We start from the raw sequence: 27980 nt of genomic DNA, 5'->3' as shown, positions 1-27980 counted from the left end.
TGAATAAGCTTGTTCCTGAGTTCGGGGGTTAATCCCGTTCCTAGGTATACCTTTCGTTCGGGCAAATGCTCAATTAATATGACTTGCTCCAACTCTTCAATCGTTGGTTGGGTAGCATCGGAATCATTGGGAATCATGAAGGATCGAGGAATCTTTTGATCATCATCTTCATCGATCTTCTGATTTTCTGGTTGGGTTAAAGCTGGTGTCTGTGATTGTTATTTGGCATCTTGTTCCCCTTTTGAGCTCGATCCTTTTATTGGCGAAGGCGAGGATATCAGATTCGTTTTCTCGACAGCAAATATTTCTCTTGTGGCCGGTTGTTCTACGTACACTGTTATGACCCCCCCTTAATGTTGGGAATTTAAGAACCTGGTGTAGGGTCGAAGGTACAACTCTCATGTTGTGGATCCATGGCCTTCCAAAAAAGGCGTTGTACCTCATGTCACCTTCGATTACGTGGAACTTCGTTTCCTGGATGGTCCCGGCCACATTTATCGGCAGAATTATCTCGCCTTTGGTGGTTTCACATGCCATATTGAACCCGTTTAGAATCAAGGTCGCGGGTACGATCTGGTCCTGTAGACCGAGCTGTTGTACGACCTTCAATCTAATATTGTTGGCCGAGCTAGCTGGATCAATTAACACACGCTTAACTTTAGTTTTATTCATAAGTACAGATATTACCAGTGCATCGTTATGAGGTTGTATGACTCCTTATGGATCTTCATCATTGAAGGACAAAGTTCCTATGGGTGCGTAATCCTTAGTTCGAGATCGCTTTTCTCTCACAATCGATGTCTTAGTGCGTTTAAGCACCGATCCTTGAGGGGTATCGACGCCGCCGATAATCATGTGAATGCCGTATTGTGGTTCTTCTTGTTCGTTTTGCTTGCCGAAATCCCTATTTTTGAAATGGTTATTCGCCCTGTCGCTTAAAAATTCTTGAAGGTGGCCTTTATTGAATAACCGGGCTACTTTCTCTCTTAGTTGCATGCAATTTTCCGTTATGTGGCCATGGGTGCCATGATATTCGCACATTTGATTGGGATTTCTCTGGGCAGGTTTGGTATGCATGGGTCGAGGCCATTTAGTGTCTTTAATGCATCCGATAACCGACACGATGGCAGATGCATCAATGCTGAAGTTATACTCTGATAACCGAGGCGCTTCCTTATATCCGGTAGGCCTGTCGAACCCACTTCTGTTCATCAGCCCCCGAGACCCTTGACCTCGATCACTTCTTTTGTTGCTTTGTCCGGGGTTACGTCTCGATTTATTGGTCCTGTGGTTTCTGTCATACGGTCGGTATCGATCCCTGATCGGACCTTGTTCTCGATTGATATCCCTTCGAGCAGCGGGTTCAGACCCCAACTGATCATCTTCGACCCTAATTTTTGATTGGTACTGATTGTGCACATCGTCCCAAGTGATAGCCGGGTACTCGATCAGGTTTTGCTTCAACTGCCGTGAAGGCATCGAACTTCGTTCGTTCAAACCTTGAGTGAAAGCCTGAACGGCCCAATCATCTATGACCGGAGGTAGATCCATTCGTTCCATTTGAAAACGAGACACGAATTCCCTTAGCATCTCGTTATCCTTTTATCTTACCTTAAATAGGTCTGACTTTCTGGTCTCGATTTTTATGGCCTCGGTGTGTGCTTTTACGAAGGAATCCGCAAGCATAGCAAAAGAATCGATAGAATTAGATGGCAAATTATGATACCATATCATTGCTCCCTTTGACAGGGTTTCACCGAATTTCTTCAACAATACAGATTCGATCTCATCATCCTCTAGATCGTTCCCTTTGATAGCACATGTGTATGGGGTGACATGTTCATTGGAGTCAGTAGTTCCGTTATATTTAGGAATCTCGGGCATGTGGAACTTCTTTGGGATCGGTTTAGGAGTCGCGCTTGGGGGAAAAGGCTTTTGTATGAATTTTTTGGAATCTAAGCCCTTCAATATTGGTGGTACCCCCGGGATCTGATCAACCCTGGAGTTGTATGTCTCTACCTTTTTGTCGTTTTCTTCGATCCTCCTTTCTCCCGATTCTATTCGTTTGGTCGGTTCTTCGAACATCTAAGCAAATTCGGGATTAGTCCCTCACTCCTGCTCATTTGATTTCACTATAGCTGGTTCCGTTGTATGGGCAATTTCTCGGGGTTGACTGGTCTCCGGTCTACTCGGTATCTGGGTTTGACTATGCAACTGAGCGATTGCTTCCTGTTGAGCTTGCAACATTTCGAAAATCATACTCAAGCTGACGCCATTTTCCTCGACGTTATGGGTATCTCGAGCTGCAGAGAGAGTGCCACCATGAATGCTATTTTCACGTTCAGAATGTAGGTTCACCTAAATGGCCACATGCGAATTGATATCTATCGGCACTTCGATTCGAGCTCCAACGGCGTTGACAAGTGGTCTTTCGGTACTGGGTGTCAAGTTGTTGTTTTCATCTTGAAGACCAGCTTCGTTATCGAGAGGTAAGGCCATTTGATTGGTAGTTAGTCGTTGCTAATCCAAAATCCAAGATACTTTCGGAAATAAGTGCAAAACGGTGTATTTTTGTAGATTCGTATCAAATAACCACTGTTATCCTTAGCCCCACGGCGGGCGCCAAACTGTTTTACTCGAAAAATGGATAGGGTTAAATTTGTACGTAATTCTAAGGATATGTGATGTAGCTTAATATAAATCGTAAGGATAAATAGAAATATCAAATGTGGATTGCAAAGAATGCAAAATAAACAGGGTTGTAAAGAAGATGATTTTTAGGACTAAGCAAGATGAATCAATTTATGAAATTTAAAAGAGTAACTCTTGAATATAGGAGAATATGGTGCTTGAATTACAATATAAGCCAAAGAACTGCCCTCTACAGAAATGTATCCATCCTCTTTATAGTGGAGGATCATACTTTAGATATAATTAAAAATACATAATGGAGAACCCATGATAAATCAGTTTTTCCCTAATTTCCGCCGAAATTCTCTCCCTTAGTGTGTTTGCAACGGCTCTTGTCTGTGAGCTCGAGCTCGATCGGCCTCGGTGCTGGTCGGTATTGCTTCTAGAGCTCGATGTGGACTCGGAATCAGGTGATGATTCGGGCTCGGTATCGGTTGGCCTCTGCCCCTTAAGCTCGAAATCATCTCATCATAGTTGACCCGAGCTCGATAATGACTTCGAACTCGGTGTTTGACCTATACCTGAAATCTGAAGCTCGTTCATACCATTTTCGGAACCCATCTCGATATTACAAAATCTTTCTTCGATCCATTATGTTTCGACCTCGATCGATCGTACGAAGGCCGAAATTAATTTTGACCGTATACAAAATTCTTGACTGTAGAACATTTATCCGATTTCACCACATTAAAAACTCTTATTATCTTGCAGCTTGTAGAAAATAACTCCATTGTAATCCATCATTAAAATGGAGATTTTCCTGAACACCCTTCATCGATACAAACTCCGTTACATACTTGTTTTTCGATAAAAACTGGACAAAATAACATGGTGCATGCGGAAACTAATAATGGAAAACTTGGTGGGCGATAAATTACTAGGTATAACAATTTGTTATGATTTGGTCAATCGACCTATATATGATCTATCACTAATATAAAAAGAGAAAATAAAATTTTTGAGAGAATAATCTCCCCTAGACATGATTGAGGTTGTTGTTCTTGCTGTAAGAAGAAAACGTCAATTTATAGAAGTACAAAACTTTTCTCCAAGAAAAGAATAAGACATCTGAAGGAGATTTATTCATTCTAGGAGTCTTTTTCCCTTCTTTCAAGAAAGATAATCCTAATAGATTAGAAATTCAGGGCAAAACTCTAACACAAATGACATATAAAATATTGAAAAACCTAATGGAGTATTGTTATTTTACCAATTACTAAATAGAGCTTTTGTGTACTTAATATTATTTATTCCAAATGACATATAAAACATTGAAAAACCTAATGGATTATTGTTATTTTACCAATTACTAAATAGAGCTTTTGTGTACTTACTATTATTTATTCCAAAGCTTTAATAATTTTTGGAGCTTAAGTTATGCAGTCGTGCAAAAAGATTTTACATTATCAAGTCATTTAAAAGATATTTACAAATAAGCCTTTTAAAATGTGAAATTTATAATTCTGAAAATAAAATAAAGGGGAGTATAATTTAAACTTTCTTTTTGTATGAAATTGATACATACCAATTTTACCATTTGCTATTAAATAAAATTAGCTGTTGTGCAAGTGAAGCTCGCATTATCCTCAATTCTCCCGAACTCTGCTCCTCTTCCCATGCATGTCCACTCCCTCTGCTTCACTCTGATCTATTCTTCAAACATACCCAATTTTGATTCCATTTTTTTGTCTCATTTTCCTCCCTTGTTTACAAAATGAAGCTTTTCCCAATTTCCTCTGTCTTTCTTAATAAAGAAAAAAAAAAATCTTCTGAAATAGAAAAGTCTGTGGAGTTGATGAATTCAAATCTTTTTGCATGTTTTTGAAATTAAAATATTGTCATTAGACAACTGACTCTGTTTTGGAATTAAAATTTAGTACTCCTACTAGATTTGATTACATGGACGAAAGCAAAGACGATGATGTGCGTGCATGGGATCAGAATCCGAGTAGCATACAACCTGTTCGACAAAATGTTCAATCCAAAAGCCAACAGCTGCGAACATATACGGGGACGCACCACAAGCGTGGGCCCCACCAGCACCAGCTCCGCAATAATCGCAGCCTCGATAATCGCATCATTAATCACAAGCATAATTATGGTTTGCCGCAAGAGGATTATTTATCAAATGATATTAAAGGCTCCTCTGATTTGGTTAATCAAAAGATTGAAGGTATTGGGCTGGCGGCGGATGGTTCAGATGATAACAATCATGAATTGCCATTGCCGGAGTTTGAAGGAACTGGTGGTGGACTTGGAATCTTTAAAGTCCCAGTTCGTGCCCCTCTTCATCCTGCACGTCCTTCTTACCTTGAGCTCAGGCCACACCCCCTCAAAGAAACCCAGGTGAACAAAATTATGAAACAAAGACTTTTGAAACTTGTAGTCTAAAACAAGAGTAATAGACATTTGTATAGCTCAATATATCATTGAGGATAGAATAGAAAGTTTATAAGTTAAACTGTTTCCAAATATAAAATGTGTCATCATGCTCAATATTTTTATGGAGGAAATCCAGTGGAAGATGTTTTACCTTGGGGAATTATTTGGTTGTTCATTAACCTATCTCACATATAGTACAGCTATTAGACAATGGCGGAGTCAAAAATTTATGTAAAGGGATTTAAAAAAAATTAGAACGTCAGACCTGAGATTTGAACCTGTGCCTAAAGCAATTTTTGGACCCCTTTGCCACTTCATTCTAACCACACAAAAAAAAATCGTTTTTACCCTATTTGCACGGTGGATTTTTTCAACGAAGAGGATTCAGCTGTACCCCTTTCCTTGACATAGTTCCCCCTGGGTATTAGACGGAGGGCAGGGTATGATGATGGTGCTCTGTTATTATTTTTGAGCATTAAGGTTAACAACTAAGATACACATGTTGGTTAAAACAAGTGATATGGGATAAGAGTTTGAAATATCTGTAAAGGAAAATAACACCCACTCATAAGTGACGAAATAATTGTGTCTTTTGGTGAAAATATTTTCTTTAGAGAAAACAGTTTACAAATACTAGAAACTGAATTATTCAAGAAACATGATACCAAACACATCCAGTGTACTGTGTTTGTTGGTAGAAACAAGTGTACATGTTGGAAACACAGTTTTAAATGTGCATTGTCCCAAAAAAAAAAAAAAAAAAAGACGAAATCAGGGATCAGTTAAAAAATATTTAAAATGGATGGATATTTTTAGGTGAGTAATGCATGCACTTCTGTACCTTTTTTTCCTTTTTATCCTTTTCTCTTTTCAAAATTTTAATAACAATACAGGTTGGGAAATTTTTGAGGACCATTGCCTGTACAGAGACACAACTGTGGGCAGGACAAGAATCTGGGGTAAGAGTGTGGAATTTTTCAGATCAGTATGAGCCTGGAATGGGAGCTGGAGGTCGTGCAAGGAGAGGGGATGAGGATGCAGCACCATTTTATGAGTCGGCTGATATGTCACCCACATTATGTTTGATGGTTGATTCTGGGAATGAGTTGATCTGGAGTGGGCATAAGGATGGCAAGATTAGGTCTTGGAGAATGGACCAGCCTAGTTCTAATGACTCCCCTTTCAAGGAAGGCCTCTCCTGGCAGGCTCATCGTGGTCCCGTTCTTTCAATGGTGATATCTTCTTATGGTAATGTCTAGTTTTTCCTTGTTCACGTTTTCAATTCATATATTAAATTAACCTATGATCCTAGTCAATGTTTATCATTTTGATCACCCTATTTAACTTCTATTGTTATCATACTCAAAAAAAAAAAAAAAAAATTTCTATTGTTATCTTGTCTTACTGGTCTACTTCACTGACCTTATCTTAGCTTTAATTGTGCTGAAATAATCTTTTGCTTCTGATAGTGTTCAAAAGAACAATATATCATAACTACTCACTTCTTGGAGAACAATATATCATGACTGCTCACTTCTTGGTCCAGGTGATATATGGTCTGGGTTTGAAGGTGGTATCATAAAGATTTGGCCACGTGAAGCAGTAAACAAATCTCTCTCTCTATCACCAGAAGAAACACACATGGCTGCTTTACTCATGGAAAGGTCATTCGTTGACCTTAGAAGCCAAGTTACAGTGAATGGTGTATGTAATATCTCGTCTTCTGACGTAAAGTGTTTGCTCTCTGATCATGTAAGAGGAAAAATCTGGGCAGCTGGATCTCTATCCTTCTCGTTATGGTATGTTCCTCTACATTGCTTCCAGATGAACATGATGTATGTATTTGCTTAATGTTAATTCATAAGGGAAGAGGTAAAACTTTCTTTATTGGTTAATTGTTTAGCCACTAATTACCCTGATAGTTGGACAACTGCAGGGATGCTCGGAGTAGGGAACTCCTGAAAGTGTATAATATAGACGGTCAGATTGAGAATGGGGTTGATATGTCATCGATGCCAGACCAAGCAGTGGAAGATGAGAGGAATGTCAAGCTTGTCTCCAAATCTAAAAAAGAAAAGTCACAAGGAAGTAACTTTTTCCAGCGTTCACGCAATGCTATAATGGGAGCTGCAGGTGCTGTACGTCGAGTTGCAACAAAGGGGGCAGGGGCATTTGCAGAAGATGTTAGGAAAATAGAGGCCCTTGTGCTTGCATCTGATGGGATGATTTGGAGTGGATGTTCAAATGGCTTACTTGTGCAGTGGGATGGAAATGGCAATCGTTTGCAAGATTTCCATCATCATCCTTGCGCTGTTCTTTGCTTATGTGCTCATGGTTCTCGAATATGGGTTGGCTATGTAAGTGGTATGGTACAGGTCCTGGACCTTGAAGGGAACTTGCTAGCTGGTTGGGTTGCTCACAACAGGCCTGTAATAAAAATGGCAGTCGGGGATGACTATGTTTTTAGCTTAGCTAATCATGGAGGTATACGTGGATGGGCCCTCGCCACTCCAGGACCTATTGATAACATATTACTATCAGAAAGAGCTGAGAAAAAATATTTATACACCAGACAAGATAATTTTAGGATTTTGGTTGGTACGTGGAACGTTGGTGAAGGAAAAGCGTCACAGGAAGCACTCGCAACTTGGCTGGGTTCTGCAATTTTGGATGTTGGGATTGTAGTAATTGGTTTGCAAGAAGTAGAAATGGGAGCAGGTTTTCTTGCAATGTCTGCTGCAAAAGAAACTGTAAGCTATCAAAGCACACCCTTTACATCTTGTAAAGAAAATGGACCTTGCGCCTAACTCAACCTCAAAAGCTAGGTCATGAGGTGAGGATTGTCCAAGATAATATAAGAAAACAATAATTCATTCCCTCACCCAATGTAGGACATTCTAGCCCCTGCATGCCCAGGGCTAGACATTTGGAGCGTGGAAAATATAACATGGGAGTCCAACATTGGGTAACTAGAGAGTTGAGATGAGGCTAGGTCTAATATCATGCAAAGAATGTACCTTGGGCCTAACTCAACCTAAAACTAGCTCATGAGGTGAGGGGTTATCCAAATCCATATAGCGAAACAACATCTCATTCCCTCCACCAGTGTCCCAAAAACTAATTAAAAGGGAAAAGGAGACAAAGGCCAAAGCATTGACTGAAGAGAGGGCAAAGAGATATTCGCCTTTGACTTCTTCTCCGCTTACTGACAGAGACATGCTAACACATCTTATAGGTATCCTAGCCAATCTAATTGAAACACCACCAGCAACTGGTAATTTTGGCATTCAGTAGAAAACAAAAAGTAATTAAAATACTTGAGCTATCTATTATTCAGGCCCAAAAAGTCAAGAATCCATTAGCTAAAAGATTTGACAAGATACAATGTCTATTCTGTCTCTAATTGGTTATCAAATACCTGAGCATGATTAAGAGATTTGCGGACATGGTCTACCATTGTATGTATCCTGTAGGTAGAATCTTAGATCCACTAAAGAAACTTTTGCATTTCAAGAAGCAATCATTGAGCACAGAAAAGTTGATACTCATTGACTTTTCTTCTTTTTTTAATTGTTTCTATTACATAGGGGTGTCAGGGAAGGGCAGGAAGGGCGGGGTAGTGGGAGTCAGATCCACACCTATTGTATGGGAGACTCCCACTTACCACTAGGCTATAAGCCTTGGTGATGTACTGGATGGCTTTAAATGCTCAATTTAGTTAGCAAGACTTGATCTCTTTAGCATCTCTTTTAATAGTTCCATGTCTATCATTAATTCAATTTTGTATTTGATATTACTGATAATTGAGGATACTCATATTGGCAACCATGTGGATAGTGAAACCTTATACTTTCCTGATCTTGTCTAATGTGCATAGCATTATCCTGATCGCAATGTCAACTGTAGGTAGGACTAGAAGGAACTTCTAGTGGGCAATGGTGGCAGGATGCAATAGGAAAAACTTTGGACGAAGGATCAACTTTCGAAAGGGTAGGATCAAGGCAACTAGCTGGCTTGCTTATTGCTATCTGGTAAGAACATATGATGGTTATTTTAATGAGCTATTCTCCATTCTTCAAGCTGAAATGAAAGTTGTGCCTCAAAAACCCCATTCTTCATAAAACTTCGTATTTCGAACTGAATTGGCTGAAGTATTTCTTTCATTGACTCCTGCCTATTCATACTACTAAAATATTATGTTTATTGACACCCTTTAACTTACCGTTACTATTTTGGGATTGAGGTGCAATTGATTTATTGATTGGTAATCTTTAACTTAGGGTGAGAAAAACTCTTAGAGCACATGTGGGGGACCTTGACGTTGCGGCAGTTGCATGTGGTTTAGGACGTGCGATTGGTAATAAGGTAAGTATCTCTTCATGTTAAGAGGTATAGCAAATCATTGATCTTGTCCAGATTACAATTCATCAAACTATTTAAGTAGTCAAATTGGACAAAATTCTAGGTAGTCATTCAAGGTGAGGTAATGAAGATGATTGAGACACTACTTAAGAAAATTAAGGGCTTCGTCTTCTAGTCTAAGTTATTGTCTTTCCCTCCTTGAAAAGGGAAATGAACTGGCTGGCACAATGTTTTTATGGTTATACAATTATAATGCAGGGTGGAGTTGGTCTGCGGTTAAGAGTACTTGATCGGATTATGTGCTTTGTGAACTGTCACTTTGCAGCACATTTAGAAGCAGTCAACCGCCGCAATGCTGATTTTGATCATATATATAGAACAATGGCTTTCACTCGATCTTCTAACCTTCTGGACAATGCTGCTGGTATGCTGCGATACCTGTTTTTGACTTGCTCTCTTGTCTTCTCCACATATTTACTGTGGCTGCTTTACTCTTCTGGTCTGCCATGGATCCTCTCTCTTGCAGCTGGTGTTTCATCTGCTGCTCAAATGCTTCGTGGTACAGATGTATGATGCAGTATTTGTGTTCATCAGTTTCATACTATCTTTACAATTGAACTAATGCTTAACATCCTCTATAAAAGGCTGCAGCAATTAGTCCGGATGAGGGAAAGCCTGACCTTGCTGAAGCTGATATGGTGATTTTCTGTGGTGATCTTAATTATCGTCTTTTTGGAATATCTTATGACGAAGCAAGGGACTTTGTCTCGCAAAGATGCTTTGAATGGCTTAGAGAGAAAGATCAATTAAGAGCAGAAATGAAAGCTGGCAAAGTCTTCCAAGGGATGCGTGAAGCAATCATCAAATTTCCTCCAACTTACAAATTTGAAAAGGGGAAACCAGGATTAGGAGGTGAGATATATTTGTAATGATTAACATGTGACTCAACATCTTACTTTCTTACACTTTGTTAAGTACTAGTTAAACTGTTTTTTTTGGTGTGTTCTAATGACAAAGATATGTCCAAGAACCAGTTCGAGATTGTCTTTGGAATGTATTTCTTATTGCATGAAATGTTAAAAAGGACTGAAAGATGTTTTCTCTTTCCACCTTAGGATATGATTCTGGGGAGAAGAAACGAATTCCAGCTTGGTGTGACCGAGTGCTATATCGAGATAGCCGGGCAGCTCCTTCTATGGAGTGCAGTTTAGGGTGCCCTGTAGTTGCCTCCGTTTTACAGTAGGTTTTCTCAAGGCTCAGTAGGCTCTTTCTTGCTTCATGTAAAAACTAATTTCTCTTATGTGATAGGTATGATGCTTGCATGGAAGTGAACGAAAGTGATCATAAGCCCGTAAGATGCAAATTTAACATTGAAGTTGCCCATCTTGATAGATCAGTAAGGAGACAAGAGTTTGGAAAAATTTTCCGGTATAATGATAAAATCAGGTCTTTATTGGCAGAACTGCGTTGTTTACCTGAAGTAGCTGTCAGCACCAGCCAGATATTTCTTCAGAATCAAGAAGCATTCAGCTTAATAATTACCAACAGAAGCAGACAAGATAATGCTTTCTTCCAAATCACTTGCCAAGGTCAATCAGCTATCTACGAGGACAAGCAAAAATCAGAGAATCGTCCCAAAGGTTCTTTTGGCTTTCCCCGTTGGCTTGAGGTGATTTCCAAGGCCATGGCTTATTGAACAATCACTCTTCTCGAGTCCCAAGAAAAATATTTTTTGGTGAATTTACTTATCCATCCAAAACTTCACCGGTGATGAAAAGAGCCTAAAAATAGATTCAAGCTTCAAGGATTGTTTGTCCCTTATTTTTTTCAATTCTTGGCTTCTTACATCATAATTATAGTGTGTCATCATAAAATGGATAAAGGCGAAACTCCCTCTACATAATACATTTTGTAACATGTTGTAAACGACGGAAAAAGCATACTTAATCCAGGAACCTGAGCTCATATACTTTACTTTCTATACTAAAATAGAAAATTAGCATTTTATACTACTCTGGACTAAAAGTAAACCTCTTCTGCAAGCAATGCCTGCTTATAAGTTTGTCTGATTCAGGTCACACCTGCGGCTGGCATGATCAAATCTGATCAAGATGTTGAGATCTTGGTACATCAAGAAGATTTCCATAATACAGAAGATACTGCAGATGGTATTCCACCAAGAAAATGGTCTGAGGACACAAGAGAAAAGGAGGTGATTTTGATGATCAATGTGAATGCCAGTCGCTCAACTGAGGTGAGAACACATCAAGTACACCTCCGCTGCAGTTTCTCAGCTAATGCAGTATGCATGATTTCAAGAAGCAGTTCCATAGGAAATGAAGGGAGCTCCCACCAAAGGTCAAACAGTTCCAGAAGAAATGAAGGGAGCTCTCACCACAGGTCAAACAGCTCGAAAAGAAATGAAGGGAGCTCGCACCACAAGTCAAACAGTTCCAGAAGAAATGAAGGGAGCTCCCACCACAGGTCCGGTCTTCAACATGTGGGGAGTGCGTCTGACATGATGAATGACCATCAAGGCTTTCATCGTACCTGATATCTGCATGAAAGCCTATGAACACAAAAACAAAACAATTGCACCACAAGAGGGTTCCAAGCTATTTTCTCTGATGTAAAAGGTTGGGATTCCCTTTGCTGACAATACGTGATAGATCTTGATGTATATACTCATAAGATGATTAGTGTGGAGCTTGGTATCCAGCTCAGAAATCTGGGCATAGAGTATTCATTCCCTCTTCCATTTTTGCAGTAGAACTAGGTTCCTAGATTTTTTATTGTTACTTGTATCTCAAAATTATATGATAAATTTTGCATTTTTGATCAGTCGAAAGCTGTTTATGGTTCACCAAAAGACTACTTGGTTGTAGATATGCATGATTCTTGCCAATTCTTTATTGTACAGTTCTTTTTTTGACTAAGCTGTTCTCAGCCGTGCTACATTCAGAGAATGGCTGCTCTGCAAGTCTCTTGCCCTGCATATATGCTGATATGCATGCCAAGAAACATAAAAGATGCTGGATATATTGTGATTCTGGTACCTTATTGTAATTACCACCTCATGTCTAGAATCAAGATACTCTAGGGGGAAGAAAGAAGGAAGTAAAAAATTGTTAGATGATGCAAATAAGGTAAATCATGAATGAAAGCAAGACACTTTATCTTGATTTGAGTGCTTCTTCCATGGTCCGGGACCATGCCTAGTTGACTCATCCGAAAACTGAATACACTACCTCAACCAAACAGTGCAGTCTCATCAGCTCAAAATCATGTCAAAGGGGAGAACGAAGAACGTAACAGGTGGACCAAATTTGAAGGATGGAGAGCTCATTCTTGGTGTTGTCGAAATTTGGCATCATTCAATGACACTTCCATTCATGTGACCGACTTGTCTGGGAAAGGAATCCATGGTTCGTATCACTGATGGTATGAAGGTTTCTAGCTGATAGGTATGTATCTTCTCCAGAGCTGTGCTTGTAGCCAAAATGTTGTTTACTGGATGCGAAGTGGCATGAATGTATCCTTCATATTAACACTACAAAGGATGAGGCTGAGGTTATTCGTGGCGACTCTAGGGTCATTGGGAAAAGTCTAGTCGCTGAAATTTATTTGTGGCAACAGGTGGAAACAACGCTACAAACACCTAGCTTTGGTGGTCAGCGCTCTCAGGTCTTATGCTCACTGCGTAAAAAAAAATTGACAATAGAAGTGACATTTATATTGTACATGAAATTTCACTTCTTTCAGTGTACATTCCTGGACTTCTTTATATATATATATACACACACATGCGCGCATACACACACTAAGAAAGGCTGCTGGCACAAAAAATACTAGAGAGAGAGAGAGTGGCCTGCGCCTCAATCTTGCTAAATGCACAAACTAGAAACTCTTAGCCAACTGAAAATAACCGGCAAAATTAGGACAAAATGGGTTCCCAATGTTCTGCCTAAATACTGTTACATGATTCTTGGAGTTGGAGAACTTGCTCAAACTAGAGATTCTGCTCCTTTAAAACCTACTAATTATCAAACAAGCTCCATGTTGTGCTCTTATTCTACTATATTATAAGTGCGGGTTAACAGCTGAAGCAGGCGCCTCTTCGTCGACATCTCTGCTTGCCGCTGGAGGATATCTTGGTCATTCGAAAAGGATTTCAAGTCGCTGCAACTCGCTTCAGCTTTGCCTTTATCCTTTGCGTTTTCTGGTCACTTTTCGTTTCCACTTAGCTACCTTCTTCCTACTGCTTTCCGCACCACCTCTCACCAAAATTCCTTCTGCTTTTCGCATAATCTATCACCAAAAGTTCTCCAGTAACACAATCGACGTTTGCAGTGCTTATTGGTTTGAAAAGCTCTTCTCTTTTCCCCTGGTTTAACCCTAGATCCATTTACCCTCTAATATTCTCAACTGTTGCTGGGTTTCTATTGTTTCCTCCAGGATCCAGGTAAATTAAATCAATTTAGCAGTTTAGATTCGATTTATGTATAATATTTGTGTGTTTGTCGAAGCTAAATTTTCAATCTTTGGACCCTAAAACGAACATAAAATTGGGAAGAAAAAAATCCAACCTTTGGTTTCGTGTTTCTACAATTTCTCTTTGTTCCTTCTCCATTGTGTTATCGAAGCAAAAATTCAGTTTTTATAGAAGCACAAAATGGGGATATAACACCTGAGATCATCTTTCAACTTTTGTTTCCAATTGTCACTTTGCATTTAAAATTCTTTTCTGCTGTTGCAATTGTTAACTTTACATGAAGTAAAATCTTGTTAACAACATATAGCTGTCTTTAATTCTATCCCTACAGTTGCAAGGTAATTACTTGGTTAAAACAACTATTTCTTTTACTCTAAGATTTATGTCTATTATGGAGATTTTGATCAACGCTTTCAAATCGATTAAAAGCTACAACAGAATACTTAATCTATCTTGACCATGCTTAGTAGCTATATTAGCAGATATTGCACTGCTGCTTTGATATGATGAAAAGAGGAGAACCAAATTTTTGTTGCTGCTATCTAAGATATTAACTGTGAAATTCATTACTTCTCGAAATCATGTTGTCCGCTGCATTTGGGATCAAGTTTTCGGCTGCCTTGGGTTGATATGTCTGATCTTTCATATTTTTTTGGATACAACAACATTGTAAATAGAGTGATATAGTAGTATTTGTAGCTAGGTAGATAGTCAAGAGAAAAATATCTTTGTAACTGGAATGAGTAATTGAAGTTACATTCATCAACTGTGGAATAGTTAACTTTTATACACGTCTAAATAGAATATTTATTATGCAGTAAATTAACCAAAATTTTCTTCGCTTATATCGCAAACATAACAATTTCTGGTTGACCATGTTCCCAGAAAAAAGTTACTTCTGCGGCGACATCGAAGATTCTCTTCGTTGTACATAGAAGGTCCATGTTGAGCTTTCTACTTGATTTGATGTACCTTTCAACACATTGAGACCTCAACTTCTGTCAAAAGATTATACTTCTTGTTTCAATCTCCTTACTTATGTGTTATATCTCAGAAATTAACATGGAAATATATTGTTCTATAGCCAATATAATACCTAATGTGTTTGTCAGAAAACTAATACTTCTTTAACACTGTTCCTATCAATCAAAATTCTATATGTAACATTTTTGAACCTTTTGGCATCTACTTAAGTTCTTGTCATGGATGATAGCATTAGTAATTTGTAAGTATTAGTGCTGGTGACCATAAGTGCAATCTATTAGAATGAAGTGAAAAGTAGTACTACCTGTTAAAAGTAGGACCTCTTGCTAATTTCTTGATGTAACATTGAACTCTACAGTTCTTTTCATTTATCATATTCATGGCATGCTTAGTTGTGCTGAGGTACAGGGAAACTTGTACGCTTTATTTGTTTATCCTTTATGTTCTTGTTTTTAATTAAGCTGCCTATTTTTCTTCCATTACATACGCTGCATAAAAATTGATGTACTTGTTCTATTTATTAAAATTTAGCAACTTTCTGTCCTTTTCATTTATTTGCTCCACTGCTTTGTCTCTTCAGTTGTACAATTTGCTCAACTCTCCTTCCACGTCTTAGCTTTTGAGTCTCTTCAGCTGTACAATTTTCTCAACTCTGCTTTTACTAAAAATATCTACGTTTTAGCTTTTGTTGCCTGCTAAATTTCTTTATTTTATCGTACTTTACCAACACTTTATATCAAGAATTCATTAGTTAATTTGTTCTGTGTATCGTCTCCGCAATGCATGCTGATGTTCATTGCTGTGTAGTGCATATATTTTATTTGTAAGTTTTGATTTGGTTTATGTGAAACTTTCACAGACAAAATTACCAAGATGTCTAGGCTGGGTAAAAATGTGGACTCAATATGCTGGCAAGAAAAAGGAAAACGCCAATGCTCTGAAGAAAGAGGCACCAAAATAAAACAGAGACGCCGTGAAATATATAGGGCGACATCGGCTGATAGAAGAGAACTGAACTTATTACAGCGACGATCGACGTATCTTCATTCTAGAACGCAGAAGCCAATCAGTAATTCCACTGAAGTATCAACTTCTTATCAATTTAATGGAGAGTTTGCTGAACAAACAGTTGCTCTAAGAGGAGCCTCATCTTCTGTTTTGAGAACATGTTTGTAAACTAAGATTTTTTTATCCTGAACTGAACTATGAGACATTAACGTTCATAACACTCTTTTTTATCTTAGAAAATATGTCCACAGTTCAGGATTCCCATGTTTCTAATAATGTCAAAGATGTCCGTGATAGCTCATGTATTTTTGAAGTTGGTAAGTGTAGAAGTATGGTGTTCAAATTTGTAGAATGTTTAAACAGCCAGACTTATATGCTTAATTCCTTATATCTTAGGGAACATGCGCTGAACAGTATGATATTACTATGCATAACACTGCAAATAGAGGTTTGGTTTCTTATAGCTTTAAAGTCATTTCAGTCATGACATTTGTTCCCTTTGGTTAACCCCAAAAAAAACAGGTCGTAGATCTTAAAAATTGGGTCAGTGGAACACTATTGACTTGCCCAATAGCCCTTATAGACTGAAAACTGTACCGAATTGTAAATTTTGTAGAGCCAAAAAATTTCAATATGAATCACCGAGATTTTGCTGTGATAATAGATCAGTGAAATTGATTCACTATGGACTACCTGTTTAACTCCTAAATCTTTATTTAGGAAACTCTGAGGAGTCCAAACATTTTCGCACTTATGTTAGATTGTATAACAATATGTTTGCATTTACTTCTCTTGGAGTGAACTATGACAGAGATTTAGCAAGAAGAAATTGTGGTATTTATACGTTTAGAGTTCAACGGAAAATGTATCATTTCATAAATGACCTCCTGCCTTCGAGTCAGCCAGCAAAATATCTACAGTTATATTTCTATGATACTGATAATGAACTAGCAAATCGGATGGCATTCTCTGACAAGCTTAACGAATCAGTTAACAGGACTTTGATGGACACATTAAAAGTTAATCCATACTCTCTCTTTTTTTTTGAAATCTTTAACAGATATCCCAGAATTATCAAACTTCTATATTGCGCTTAAGTCTGACTCTGGTTTAGATCAAAGAACATATAACTTACCAACATCGTCTGAAGTAGCAGTGATATGGATAGAAGATGGAAGTAGTTTCAGTATTTCTCTACCACATTTTCGAATTTATACACAGTAGTAAAAGCCAATTGGTAAATTACTACTATGGTTGTTATGATCCATTGCAGTATCAATTACTATTTCCTTATGGACAGAACGGATGGCATTGTGGTATTAAAAAGATTATGCGAACGAATAATACTATTAGCCATGGAACTTATTGTGAAAATGAGCAGCTACCAAGTGTACAAAACATGTATTCAGTTGACATGCTACTTGACATGGAAGCAGAACTTCTGGAAAAATAGAAACGAAAAAGAAATACTGTGTCATGTCGTGAGTATTATTGTTACAAGCTCCAAATGAGGGATGGCGAAGAAAATGGAGTTTTACATGCAGGAAGAGTATTCCAACAATACCCAGTTGATGAATTCATCAAGCTTGAGACTCAAATGTTAGATTTCTATTCATTTAATCAAGATTTATTTCGAATTGATGCGTTAGCGGGGATTCTTGACGTTCTAAGACATGGTGAGCGAGAGGCATGCAACATAGGAAGACAAAGTTTTTTACCTGCAAGTTTTATAGGAGGTCCTAGAGATATGCGCCAACGATATATGGACGCTATTGCGTTAGTGCAAAATTTTGGGAAACCTGATATATTTTTAACAATGACATGTAATCCATCATGGCCAGAAATAGAAGAACATTTATTGGTAACACATGAGGTACAAAATAGGCCCGATTTAATTAGTCGAGTGTTTAGAGCTAAGGTAGAGGAGATGAAAACAGATATACTGAAGAGAAATATATTTGAAAAAGTTGTTGCTTTTATGTACACTATTTAATTTCAAAAGTGTTGTCTTTCACATGCCCATTTTTTTTTATCATACTTAATAACGAATATAAATTGTTAACTCCGGAAGCTTATGATAAATTTGTTTGTGCTGAACTGTCCGACTCTGGTAAGAATGACTACCTGTATTCACTTGTTACTAAACATATGATGCATGGACCTTGTGATAGCTTAAATCTTAAATGTCCTTGTATGAAGAACATGGAATATTGTAAGTTCAAATATCCAAAAGAATTTGTTGATCATATATATAGGGGGAAAAATGGATACCCAATTTATAGAAGGCGAAATAACGGTAAATTTGCAAATATTAGAAGCCAATTTCTTGACAATTCATGGGTCGTTCCTTACAATCCATATCTATTGAGAAAATTTAACTGCCATATTAATGTTGAAGTTTGTTCTGATATTAAAGTTGTTAAATACCTTTATAAATATATTTGTAAGGGACATGATAAAATTGCCTTTTTCGTACATGCTGATGATCCAAATATTGAAATAGATGAGATCAAAGAATATCAATCTGCTAGATGGGTTTTTCCACCGGAGGCAACTTGGCATTTATTTGGTTTTCCCATTAGCGAAATGATTCCATCTGTTTACCATCTTCAGCTACATTTTGATGGACAATAATTTGTCTCTTTTAAAAGCACACATACCATAAATTCAATTGTGAATAACCCCATGATCAGAAAAACCATGTTGACAGAATTTTTTGTGATGAATAGAGAAAATAAGGATGCAAAGAAGTTAAATTTACTCTATAAGGAATTTCCAAAATACTTTGTATGGTCCAAACAATATAGAATGTGGACACGTCGAAAGCAAGGTGTTGCTATTGGACGTATAGTCACATGTCATCCAATAGAAGAAGAAAGGTACTATCTTAGATTGTTATTAATGAACATTAGAGGGCCGAAATCATACCAACATTTGCTAACCATAAATGGAGTATGTTGCAGTACATTTAGAGAAGCAGCAGAAAAACGAGGCTTATTACAATGTGATAATAACTTAGTTGATTGTATGTTAGAAGATGTAAGATATCAGATGACTTATAGTTTGAGACGTTTATTTGCAACACTTCTTGTATATTGTAATCCTGCTAAACCGAAAGAACATTGAAATCCATTTGAAGATTCTATGTCCGAAGACTTCAAGATTTTGCCAAACTTAAACTCGAAACAGATTCGTCATATGGCCTTAAACCATATTAATGACATTCTGCATTTAATGGGTCGTGACATAAATGAATTTACACTCACACCAGAAAGAATTTTAGCTTCTTCTGCTGCTAGAGAGGCTCAAGATTCTCATTTTGAAAGAAATATAATTGTTAAAGAAGAGGATTTGTTACTAGAAACAAAATTGAACGATGATCAGCGAAAAGCATATGATATAATCCTTGATAGAATATTTAAGAATAAGTGTGGAGATTTTTTTATTGATGGTCCCGGAGGAACTGGTAAAACCTTTTTCTATCACGCATTATTGGCTACTGTATGATCAAAAGGATTCGTAGATCTAGCAACAGCAACATCTGGTGTCGCGGCTTCAATTCTTCCAGGAGGACGAACTGCTCACTCCCGTTTTGAATTTCCTATTGATATTGATGAACATTTCTCATGTAATATCAGTAAGCAAAGTTCACTTGCATCATTGATACGAGATGCCAAACTAATCGTGTGGGACGAAGTATCTATGGTCAAAAAATAGTTGATAGAGGCTTTTGATTTACTACTGAAAGATCTAATGGATACAAAGACCATCTTTGGTGGAAAAGTTATCATCTTTGATGGTGATTTTAGACAAACTCTCCCGGTTGTTCGGAGTGAAAAAAAGAAGAAGATTTCATACGAGGAAGTTTATTATGTTCTGAAATTTGGAACCAACTTGAAAAATTGTGATTATCAGTAAACATGCGAGCAAGAACAAATCCTGCTTTCTGCGACTATTTGATGCGAATAGGGAGCGGAAAAGAAAAACTAAATTTTCAAGGTAAGATTGAAATTCTTGATTGTTTCATTGTTCCTTTTATAAGTGAAAAAGAATCATTGAATCTGTTATTTAGAATTACCTATCCGGATTTGTATACATCTACTTGTGATATGTCTTCGACAAATTCTCGTGTTATTTTAATAGCAAAAAATAATTTTGTTGACGAAATAAATGATATGCTCATAACCCAATTTTTGGGTGAATCTAGAACATATGTAGCGTTTGATGAAACTATTGAAACGAATGATCAAAGTCAATATGAAGATTTCTTACATACTTTACACCCACCTGGCTCACCTCCCTGTAAATTAACCGAGAAAATAAATTGTCCCGTTATTTTACTACAGAATTTAAACCCCTGCGAAGGTTTATGTAATAGTACACGACTTATATATTGTAATTTTGAGAGGCATGTCATAAGCGCAAAAATTACAAGTGGTGATTCAAGAAACACGCACGTATTTATTCCGAGAATACCGTTGTTGTCTTCACAAGATGAAAAACTACCTGTTCCTTTCAAAAGAACACAATTTTCGATTAGATTATATTTTGCTATGACTATTAATAAAGCTCAAGGTCAAACATTAAATTTTGTTGGAATTTATTTATGAGAGTTTGTTTTTTCACATGGTCAGCTTTATGTTGCTTTATCGTGCAGTGAAAATGTTGATTCGACCGCCAATAGCTGATAGCAACGATGATCACACAACACAAAATTTAGTATATGATGAAATCATTGAAGCGTCCCTGTTGTGAATTGATAGTTATATTATGAGCAGTCATTTGTTTGAGATTTGACCTACAACTGATCAATATTCTGCAAAAATTTGATCGTCAACGCTTTAAAAGTTAATTTATTATCATTTAGATGCTTACTGAGATTTCTCTGTATCCTGAATCCTTGCATAGAGATTATGAAGTTCTAATACTACTTGGACAGACCAACAACAGTCACGTAAGTGATTTTCCTCTTGAATAGAGGCATCTAATACTTGAAACCTCGCAATTATGAATACGAATACAGAAGAAACGTTATTCTATTATTTTATATTATTTTTTCCTTCACATAAAAAACTGCCTTCTGAATTCTGTTGGGAATTTTTTGGCAGCCCGAACAGCAGGAGAAGAATGTGAAAGGAGCAGAAGAGAAGTGGTCAGTGACAAACATAAAATAGAAACAACAGGATCAGTGTTTCACATGTCTACGAACTCGATATGCCCCGGTTTTTGCCCTTTTAGTTTTCTCAGTAGTTGATTCTATAAACAATTGATGAATGCTCCTCCGGAAGCTAGCAACGTTCCAAAGGAAGCCTCTAGATAACCTGTGAAACCCATACTTGATGAACAGAAACATTCAGCAGGTATATCTCACCGTATAATCTTATTGACGGAGTGGAAATGGAGATTTGACCTTCCTCCTACTCCTCTTTTTCTTTTAAGTTTCTCTGAAGCATTACAAATAAATATTAACTTAAAGGAAACACTCCAGGAAAATATACTTCTGAAAATATTCTCAACTGGGATGAACATATTGCACTTAATGTCTCTCCTGAACATACATACATACATCCTTTCCTGCCACAGAATAAGTTAAATATCAGGATTGGCCAAGTTTCTGTATTCCTTTTTATTAAAATCATCTCTTTATCGGTGCATCTCTTGGAGCAGATGGTTATGGTTCAGTCTTTAAGTCTTCTAGAACATCATTTTATTCATTGTGCATTACCATCTCTCTATGGCACAATCTGGATTTGCTTAGGTTATTCACTTAGGTCCTATTTCTGCAATAGATGTACAACTCTCCACACTATGTAGTTCTACTTATTTATTTATCACTGGTTTATCACATTCAAAAGTTGGCTTCCAAAAATGTATTACCACAATAACTTGAAGCTTGAAGCTAATAGTTTACATTTAGGAATTAGTCATTGAGCTACACTAATAGCTTCCGGATTCATTGTGCCTTATTACGCACATGTGCTAAGGCATTTTTTACTTCTGCATTTTTCAGATCAGCTTATTGCCTCGGCCGCAAGGAAAAAAAAATCTGCTTCCTAAGAACACGAAAACTATTAGGGATCTAATACAACTGGTAGAATTGCAGCAACAAGAAGAACAATATCTTGATTTACACACCCACATTGTATATTTTTATTAGTTTCATAAAGTTAATTAGTTATATTCTTAGTTTTCAAACATTTTGAATCAAACTGTATAGATTTTGTTTAACTTTGCTTCGCAGTCTATAAACAAGAGTTCTTTATGTTAAATAGAAAATTAATAAGGTCAATGGGCCCGGGCACTACCACCAACTAGTTATCGTACAAGCTCAACTTTCACAGAACTAGCTCATTCTCAGGGCTTGTTCTTCATGTTGGCAGAATTCTAACAAATTATTGCAGCTAGAAAAGATGGACCTCATGATGAGGCAAAAAAACTATAATAAAATATACAACGACACCATTTTGTTTGATGAAGTAAGGAGTTGATCAGGTATATAGGCATAAGAAAGTAAATAGCAGCCATCCCCACATTCTTGTCACAGAGTGCCAATCTGGTGTGCTAGTATTGTAACCATATAATTAGTCAACTTCAAGAAAGCATGCTTCTCGAAACTGTTGCATTTTCATGAGGAGAAAACTGAAAGATCTGCTAAGGCTTCATTTTGAACTTCTATGGAATATGCAACCCCAGTTTGCAACAATTCAGTGGTTGCAGGAACCCACATTAGAGAATTCTGCGGGGACAGATATAATAGAAATATTATTGAGAATCTATTGAAACTCTCTGCTCATTTGTTCCTAAGCAGCACAGATCCCTTTTGTACTTTCACCATTCTGAATCTGATGCCGTGGCACAAGTTCTTGGACCTCATGTTTGAGAACTGCATATATTTGCTTATAGTTTTAATTACAAAGCTCCGTTTTTTATGCCATACGCAGAAAGCTACCTGATTGTTCTTCCTAGACTGCATACATCCTCTTGTAGTTCTCACTGCAAAGCTCTGTATCTGATGCCACAGACAATGGGAAAGAACGTGAATGAGTCTCATCTCTTCTAATGCTCCTCAGCCTCGATTCTTCTAGCCTATGTTGAACCACACAATAGCACATGGAGCCAATTGTAGTGAGCATTATTATGCTACCAATCACAGTTGCATAGACAGCAAGCCATCTTTCCTTAGATCCAACTACCACGTAACTAAGAGAGATAAAGGCGATCGAGATGAAGAGGCAAGCTGCCCACATGAGCTTGTTTATCCAAAACATGAGTCGCTTCTTTGCTTTCTGTTCAATCACGACCACAGATGTCTGGACCACGACAACAGCAACTGAAATAAACAAGGCCATACTGTCGAACAAGAAGAAGATTATGAAAGCTGCTTTTCTGCCTACATTTGCTTCGCCAAGTGAAAATCCATCTGTTTTCTCTTCAACATATTGGCCAGGTACAGTGAAGATGGCAGCAAAAGCAACAGTTGCAATAAGGACAGCGACAACAGTTGCATTGTTGATGGCATTATTAAGCCCACTAATGTGGAGCTTCTTCACCTTCAATGCAATTTTCCGTACTCTGAAGCCAGTCTGACGACTCTGTTGGAGCTGGGAGTGCACATCATGTTTTATGTCACTGACAGTCTGCTTGAGTTGCTTTGCAGCACCGGGGGGCTTCCCTTGATCTTTGGAATGCGTAGCTCCGGCCTCTTTCAAAATAGAAACAAGCTCTGGAGTTCCAAACTTTTCTGCAATATCAAGAACCGCTTCTCCAGCCTTATTAATGGCATTGAGATCGATGCCCTCAGTTGACATAAGACATTGCACCATCTGCAATTACACATAGCAGAGTTTTATTAGGACGTCGGTTTTTGCTAGATTGAACATGCAAAAGACATTGTACCATCTGCATAGTTTCATACAGACAACTAAAAAGGACACATGAAGTAGGACTTTGGTTTTCCTAGATTAAAAAAAAATTAAAGCCAAAGAATATCTCTCAAAAACTTTCTGTCACTTAAACTGGCCTGAACATCCAATGCACAATTTCGAGCTAGAGACTGCACAGTAGCTTGATTCTTGATGTCCCTATATATGAACATTTTAAACATAACAGCAGAACAAGCCTGCACTTGGAAACGTACTTGGGAGCTATATCGCCAAGGTATCATAAATGTAAACACAATAATTTACCAGAGACCATATGTAAACGACCTAATCCCAGAAAAGATGTATTCGGAAGAAACAAGCAAGATAAAATTTTGCTTGGTAGTCCTTGTGGTTTCTTTCTTCCTTGTGGTTGAATTAAGTAAGCTATCTTGCTTTCAGGAGGCATCGAAATCAGTTAGCAGTTTACGTCAGCTCTTACAGATTTTAGGTTTAGTGATAAAGAAAATGCTGGATTTTCTGGAAGGAAAAGTGCATTTTTGTGACAGATAAGCTACTTTTCTCTTAAATATATATGAATCCATTTATCAGTTTTAGCTGGAAATTTTTAAAAACGTTCCAACATTTCAAAAGCTTTTCCAGCCTTCAGAAACTAGTAAATAAGATTAAAATAATAGGATAATTATTAAATATTTCTCCAACTTCTACATTAAGTCATCAATGAAGTACCCCTTTTTGGTTGCTCTTACGTCAAACACAGCCATCTAAGATAAGCTACTTCTGAATGAGGAACTTATCACATACGTACAAAGAATGCAACTTATGTGGGTCAAAATTTTCATATTAAATTAAAGTAACCGACACTGACCAAGTGCGTGCAAATCATAGAATGAAATCAGATCACGTGTGTGAGGACATGATATATGACATTAAAAGATTAAGTGTTTCTAAATATTCCTTCTCTCCAGGAATATAACTGTCTAGCAAACTGGAACTTATCAGTAACTCATTTCAATAACCATTTTGTGGCACAAAATGAACTCAGTCTTCACCTGCCCATCATCCCTCAAGTTTGAAACTTTCTTTCTTGATTAACCATATAAACAGTATTCGCTCAATCTACGAGCATTTCTTCAAGATAGAAAACACGTACTACATTCGCCTCACACATAAAAAATCTCAACTTCGTGGAAGTTGCTTTACGAGAAAAAATTGGTTAAACAAGCAAACCTGTACCCTTCCCTTTCTTGTTGCAATATGAAGTGCTCTGTTTCCTTTGTTATCTACCAAATCCTGCTGTAGGATTTGGTTTGATTAATTCAAGCACGATGCCAGCATTTTGTCCCTTTGCAGCCATGTGTAGGGCAGTCTGGCCTTTTTTATCTGTTCTAAAACCAATATCAGGGTCCTTGCTCAGAAGGGATCTAACTATCTCCAAGTGGCCCATTCTTGCTGCTGTATGGAGCACAGTCTTTCCATTGTTCCGAGCAATCTTAGCAAGGTTTGAATCAATCTCCAGAAGCATATTTACTACATGAATATGTCCCTGTGCAGCTGCTGTGTGTAACGCCGTAGAATTGGATGAATCTGTGGTCATTACTAGGTTTGGAAATGAACGCAGCAGTTCCTCCAGTACATCTGCAATTTTGTCCTCAGTGTTTACAAGTGCAAGTGAGAAAGGAACATACTAAAGTCCAGTTTAACAAGTTTCCTAAACAAGCTTGAAACAGCAATAATAGATCAAGACTTGACAACTAAAATTTCTTTTTCCGATCCCCACAAATATATAAGCTCTAATGTGATTGTGTTACACAGGCCAAGTGTTAGGATCAAGGTTCTGGATGATACATGCAGTTTGATAAACCAACTCCTAATTACATAATTAAGACTACAAAGAGAAATACACTACAAAGAAATCTTTGTGGTTCGATCATCGGATATACATCTACAGATGGAAATTAGCAATCCACCATTTCAGATATGGCATAAAAGAGAGTACAAATTTAGAGACACTCTAATAATCTTGGAAGTAACATGAGAGAGAATAACCTTACATAGTATCACTCTCTATGAATTCTCACAAGTGGGTTACTCACATTCAACGCTGGTGATAACATAGGTGGCTGCACTTCAAAATTATTAATAATTTCAGCAACTAGGCTTATGGTCAAACAAGAAGTTTAATCAGAAATAATATATACTACAGCATCTCAACTTAAAAGTCCGGAAACTAAGATTCAGGATAGAAGTTGCAGACTCTAGTCACCAATATTAGCATTAATAAACTGCATGTGAAGTACCGAGTTCAAGTCCACAATGTACCAAATAAAGCACAATTATCCATTTCATCTACGAAGTCCACATCTTTACTGGAAATTTTGACTCTTCAAAAGCATTCTGGAATCTGCATTTAGTAAATTCAGACCTCAACTTTTTCTTGTTCCTTTTTTTGTTCTTTTTTCTTTTTAATTTGGGTTTTGGGGGGGGGGGGGTGGTTCTGTGTTAGAAGACTCACCAAGATGACCCTGCCTTGCTGCAACATGGAGAGTATCATAGCCATTATTTGCCACAATTGAAGCAGTTTGAAGGTCTAAATGTTTCAAGAACTCTGCAACAACAAAACTATGGCCATTTTCAGCAGCAACATACAAAGCAGTCTCACCCTCTTGGTTTTGCTTACATAGAAAATCTTTTATGCCTTTCTCATCAAACTTGTCAACAATTTCTTTCACTTTTCCTAAATTCCCTCCTCTAGCTGCAAGGTGGAGAATCGAATCCCCTCGTTTCCCCGGTGATTCCTTGCCCCTTTTCCTCTCACCACCAAAACTTAATTGCCTCTCCATTGATATCCTAAAGCTTTTCTGTTTTTCCATTATTCCTCTAAAGCTTTTCTGCTTCTCCGTCGTCCCATTTCGAAAACTCTGTTGCTTTTCCATTGTTGGACCCTGGAAACTAACCTGTTTCTCCATTACCATAAAAAAAACTCAATCCAAAATCTTAATAGATTTCTTATATATCAGTTCTCCTTATAATAAAAATCCCAACTTTTTCCACTTTCAAGAACTACAAAGGTTGAAACTTTTCGTCATTATCAGTTCAATTTGGAAAGGTATGTACTAAGATTCCTAAAAATATCACCTTTTCCACATTTCTGGCTAAGAATCTATAGTAGCATTAGTTCCATGGAATCTACTAAATCAGCAACTAAACATACCTGCCCTACAAAAATTTGAAGCAATTTAAACAACCTTTTACGTTATGAGTCTTGAAGCTATCCAGAAGAAGCAAATCACAGGTCAAAAAAGTAACGATCTTTCAGTGGATTTACAGAACAGGAAAGCAAAGCAAAACCTCAAATTAAATAAATTGAGACAAAAGAACTGATCTTTCGACAAATATAGAGCTCAACTTCATTTTTTATGAAACCCCAGAATCTGAAGATCAGAGAATCTTGTTTGGTGACAGATGAAATCTTGAAAAAACCCAAAAAATATCAAGAACAGCAAAACACCATCAACCTTATGGGATATACCATTTACATGTAATACCAAAAGCAGTATATAAGCAACAAAAAAGTCACTGAATCCAATGGCTTTGCCCACTTTTTTGTGGTCAGGCTATTTTTTGTAATTCTCACGGGTCAAAAAGAATTTTTTATTATAAATATTTTAAAAGATGAGTAAAAAAAGACTTTTGCTCTTAAAGCAAGTTTCGTGGTCATGATATTTATACGGTTATAAAAGATTTTTATTAAAAGTAAAATAGATAAAATAAAAAATTTAAATTTAAATTATTTTTAAATTCAAAAATATATCATTTATTTTAAAATATACTAAAAAAAAAGAAAAGAAATTATTACTCTATCCCAACAGAAAAGACTTTTCCTTATTACTTTTTCACCTTTTTCATAAATATAGAAGTTGGTTACTTATAGCTTGTTTGGATGGTTGTTACCCGTTGTATTGTATCGTATTGTTACTTTAAATACGATGTTTATTTTGATTGTTACTTAAATTTTATTATATCGTATCGTTAAATTCATCGTTACATAACGACGAAATGGGCCACTTTATGTAACGATCGATTTGGTGTAGTCGCGTCGTTACCTTATCTTTTTTTCTCAATCTCACCCTTCATTATTATTAAATAATTTTATTTAATCGTTTACCCTATCTTTTTAT

The 27980-nt window shown here is 37.1% G+C and overlaps 1 protein-coding gene, 1 long non-coding RNA gene and 1 pseudogene across 5 annotated transcripts; 2 read left to right on the top strand and 1 right to left on the bottom strand.

Annotated features, from left to right (window-relative positions):
- Window positions 1-4223: 4223 nt before the first annotated feature.
- On the top strand, window positions 4224-12304 carry LOC107758925 (type I inositol polyphosphate 5-phosphatase 12-like). 4 transcript variants are annotated; one of them, XR_012706578.1, is made up of 13 exons: window positions 4224-5037; window positions 5967-6321; window positions 6620-6872; window positions 7010-7823; window positions 8980-9104; window positions 9354-9438; window positions 9694-9859; window positions 9962-10002; window positions 10080-10347; window positions 10551-10674; window positions 10744-10786; window positions 10896-11104; window positions 11510-12304. XR_012706578.1 is itself a non-coding variant. In XM_075247937.1 (12 exons), the coding sequence occupies exons 1-12, from the start codon at window positions 4591-4593 to the stop codon at window positions 11987-11989; spliced, it is 3519 nt and encodes a 1172-aa protein (XP_075104038.1). In that variant the 5' UTR covers window positions 4274-4590; the 3' UTR covers window positions 11990-12304. The 4 variants fall into 4 exon arrangements, 3 of the variants coding, with proteins under 3 accessions (XP_075104037.1, XP_075104038.1, XP_075104039.1); XM_075247937.1 differs by having other exon boundaries at window positions 4274-5037; window positions 10744-11104; XM_075247936.1 differs by having other exon boundaries at window positions 4270-5037; window positions 9694-10002; window positions 10744-11104.
- A 948-nt stretch (window positions 12305-13252) lies between these two features.
- Window positions 13253-16134, top strand: LOC107758928 (uncharacterized). Its single transcript, XR_001642074.2, has 2 exons — window positions 13253-13897; window positions 15771-16134. It is a non-coding gene; the product is annotated as an uncharacterized LOC107758928 (long non-coding RNA).
- Window positions 16135-22162: 6028 nt separating this feature from the next.
- LOC107758926 (ankyrin repeat-containing protein At5g02620-like) lies at window positions 22163-27424 on the bottom strand (annotated as a pseudogene).
- Window positions 27425-27980: the final 556 nt, after the last annotated feature.

The sequence above is a fragment of the Nicotiana tabacum genome, chromosome 24, assembly GCF_000715075.1.
Source record: "Nicotiana tabacum cultivar K326 chromosome 24, ASM71507v2, whole genome shotgun sequence".
In the NCBI taxonomy this organism is placed as follows: domain Eukaryota; kingdom Viridiplantae; phylum Streptophyta; class Magnoliopsida; order Solanales; family Solanaceae; genus Nicotiana; species Nicotiana tabacum.
Note: the sequence above shows the minus strand (reverse complement) of the source record. Positions and strands in the feature narration are given on the sequence as shown.

Coding starts and splice junctions, on each gene's coding strand:
- LOC107758925 (XM_075247936.1), top strand. CDS start 4,591: ATGGACGAAAGCAAAGACGATGATGTGCGTGCATGGGATCAGAATCCG. Junction 10,003..10,079: donor AAATGCTTCGTGGTACAGAT/GTATGATGCAGT, acceptor CCTCTATAAAAG/GCTGCAGCAATTAGTCCGGA. Junction 11,105..11,509: donor GCTTTCCCCGTTGGCTTGAG/GTGATTTCCAAG, acceptor TGTCTGATTCAG/GTCACACCTGCGGCTGGCAT.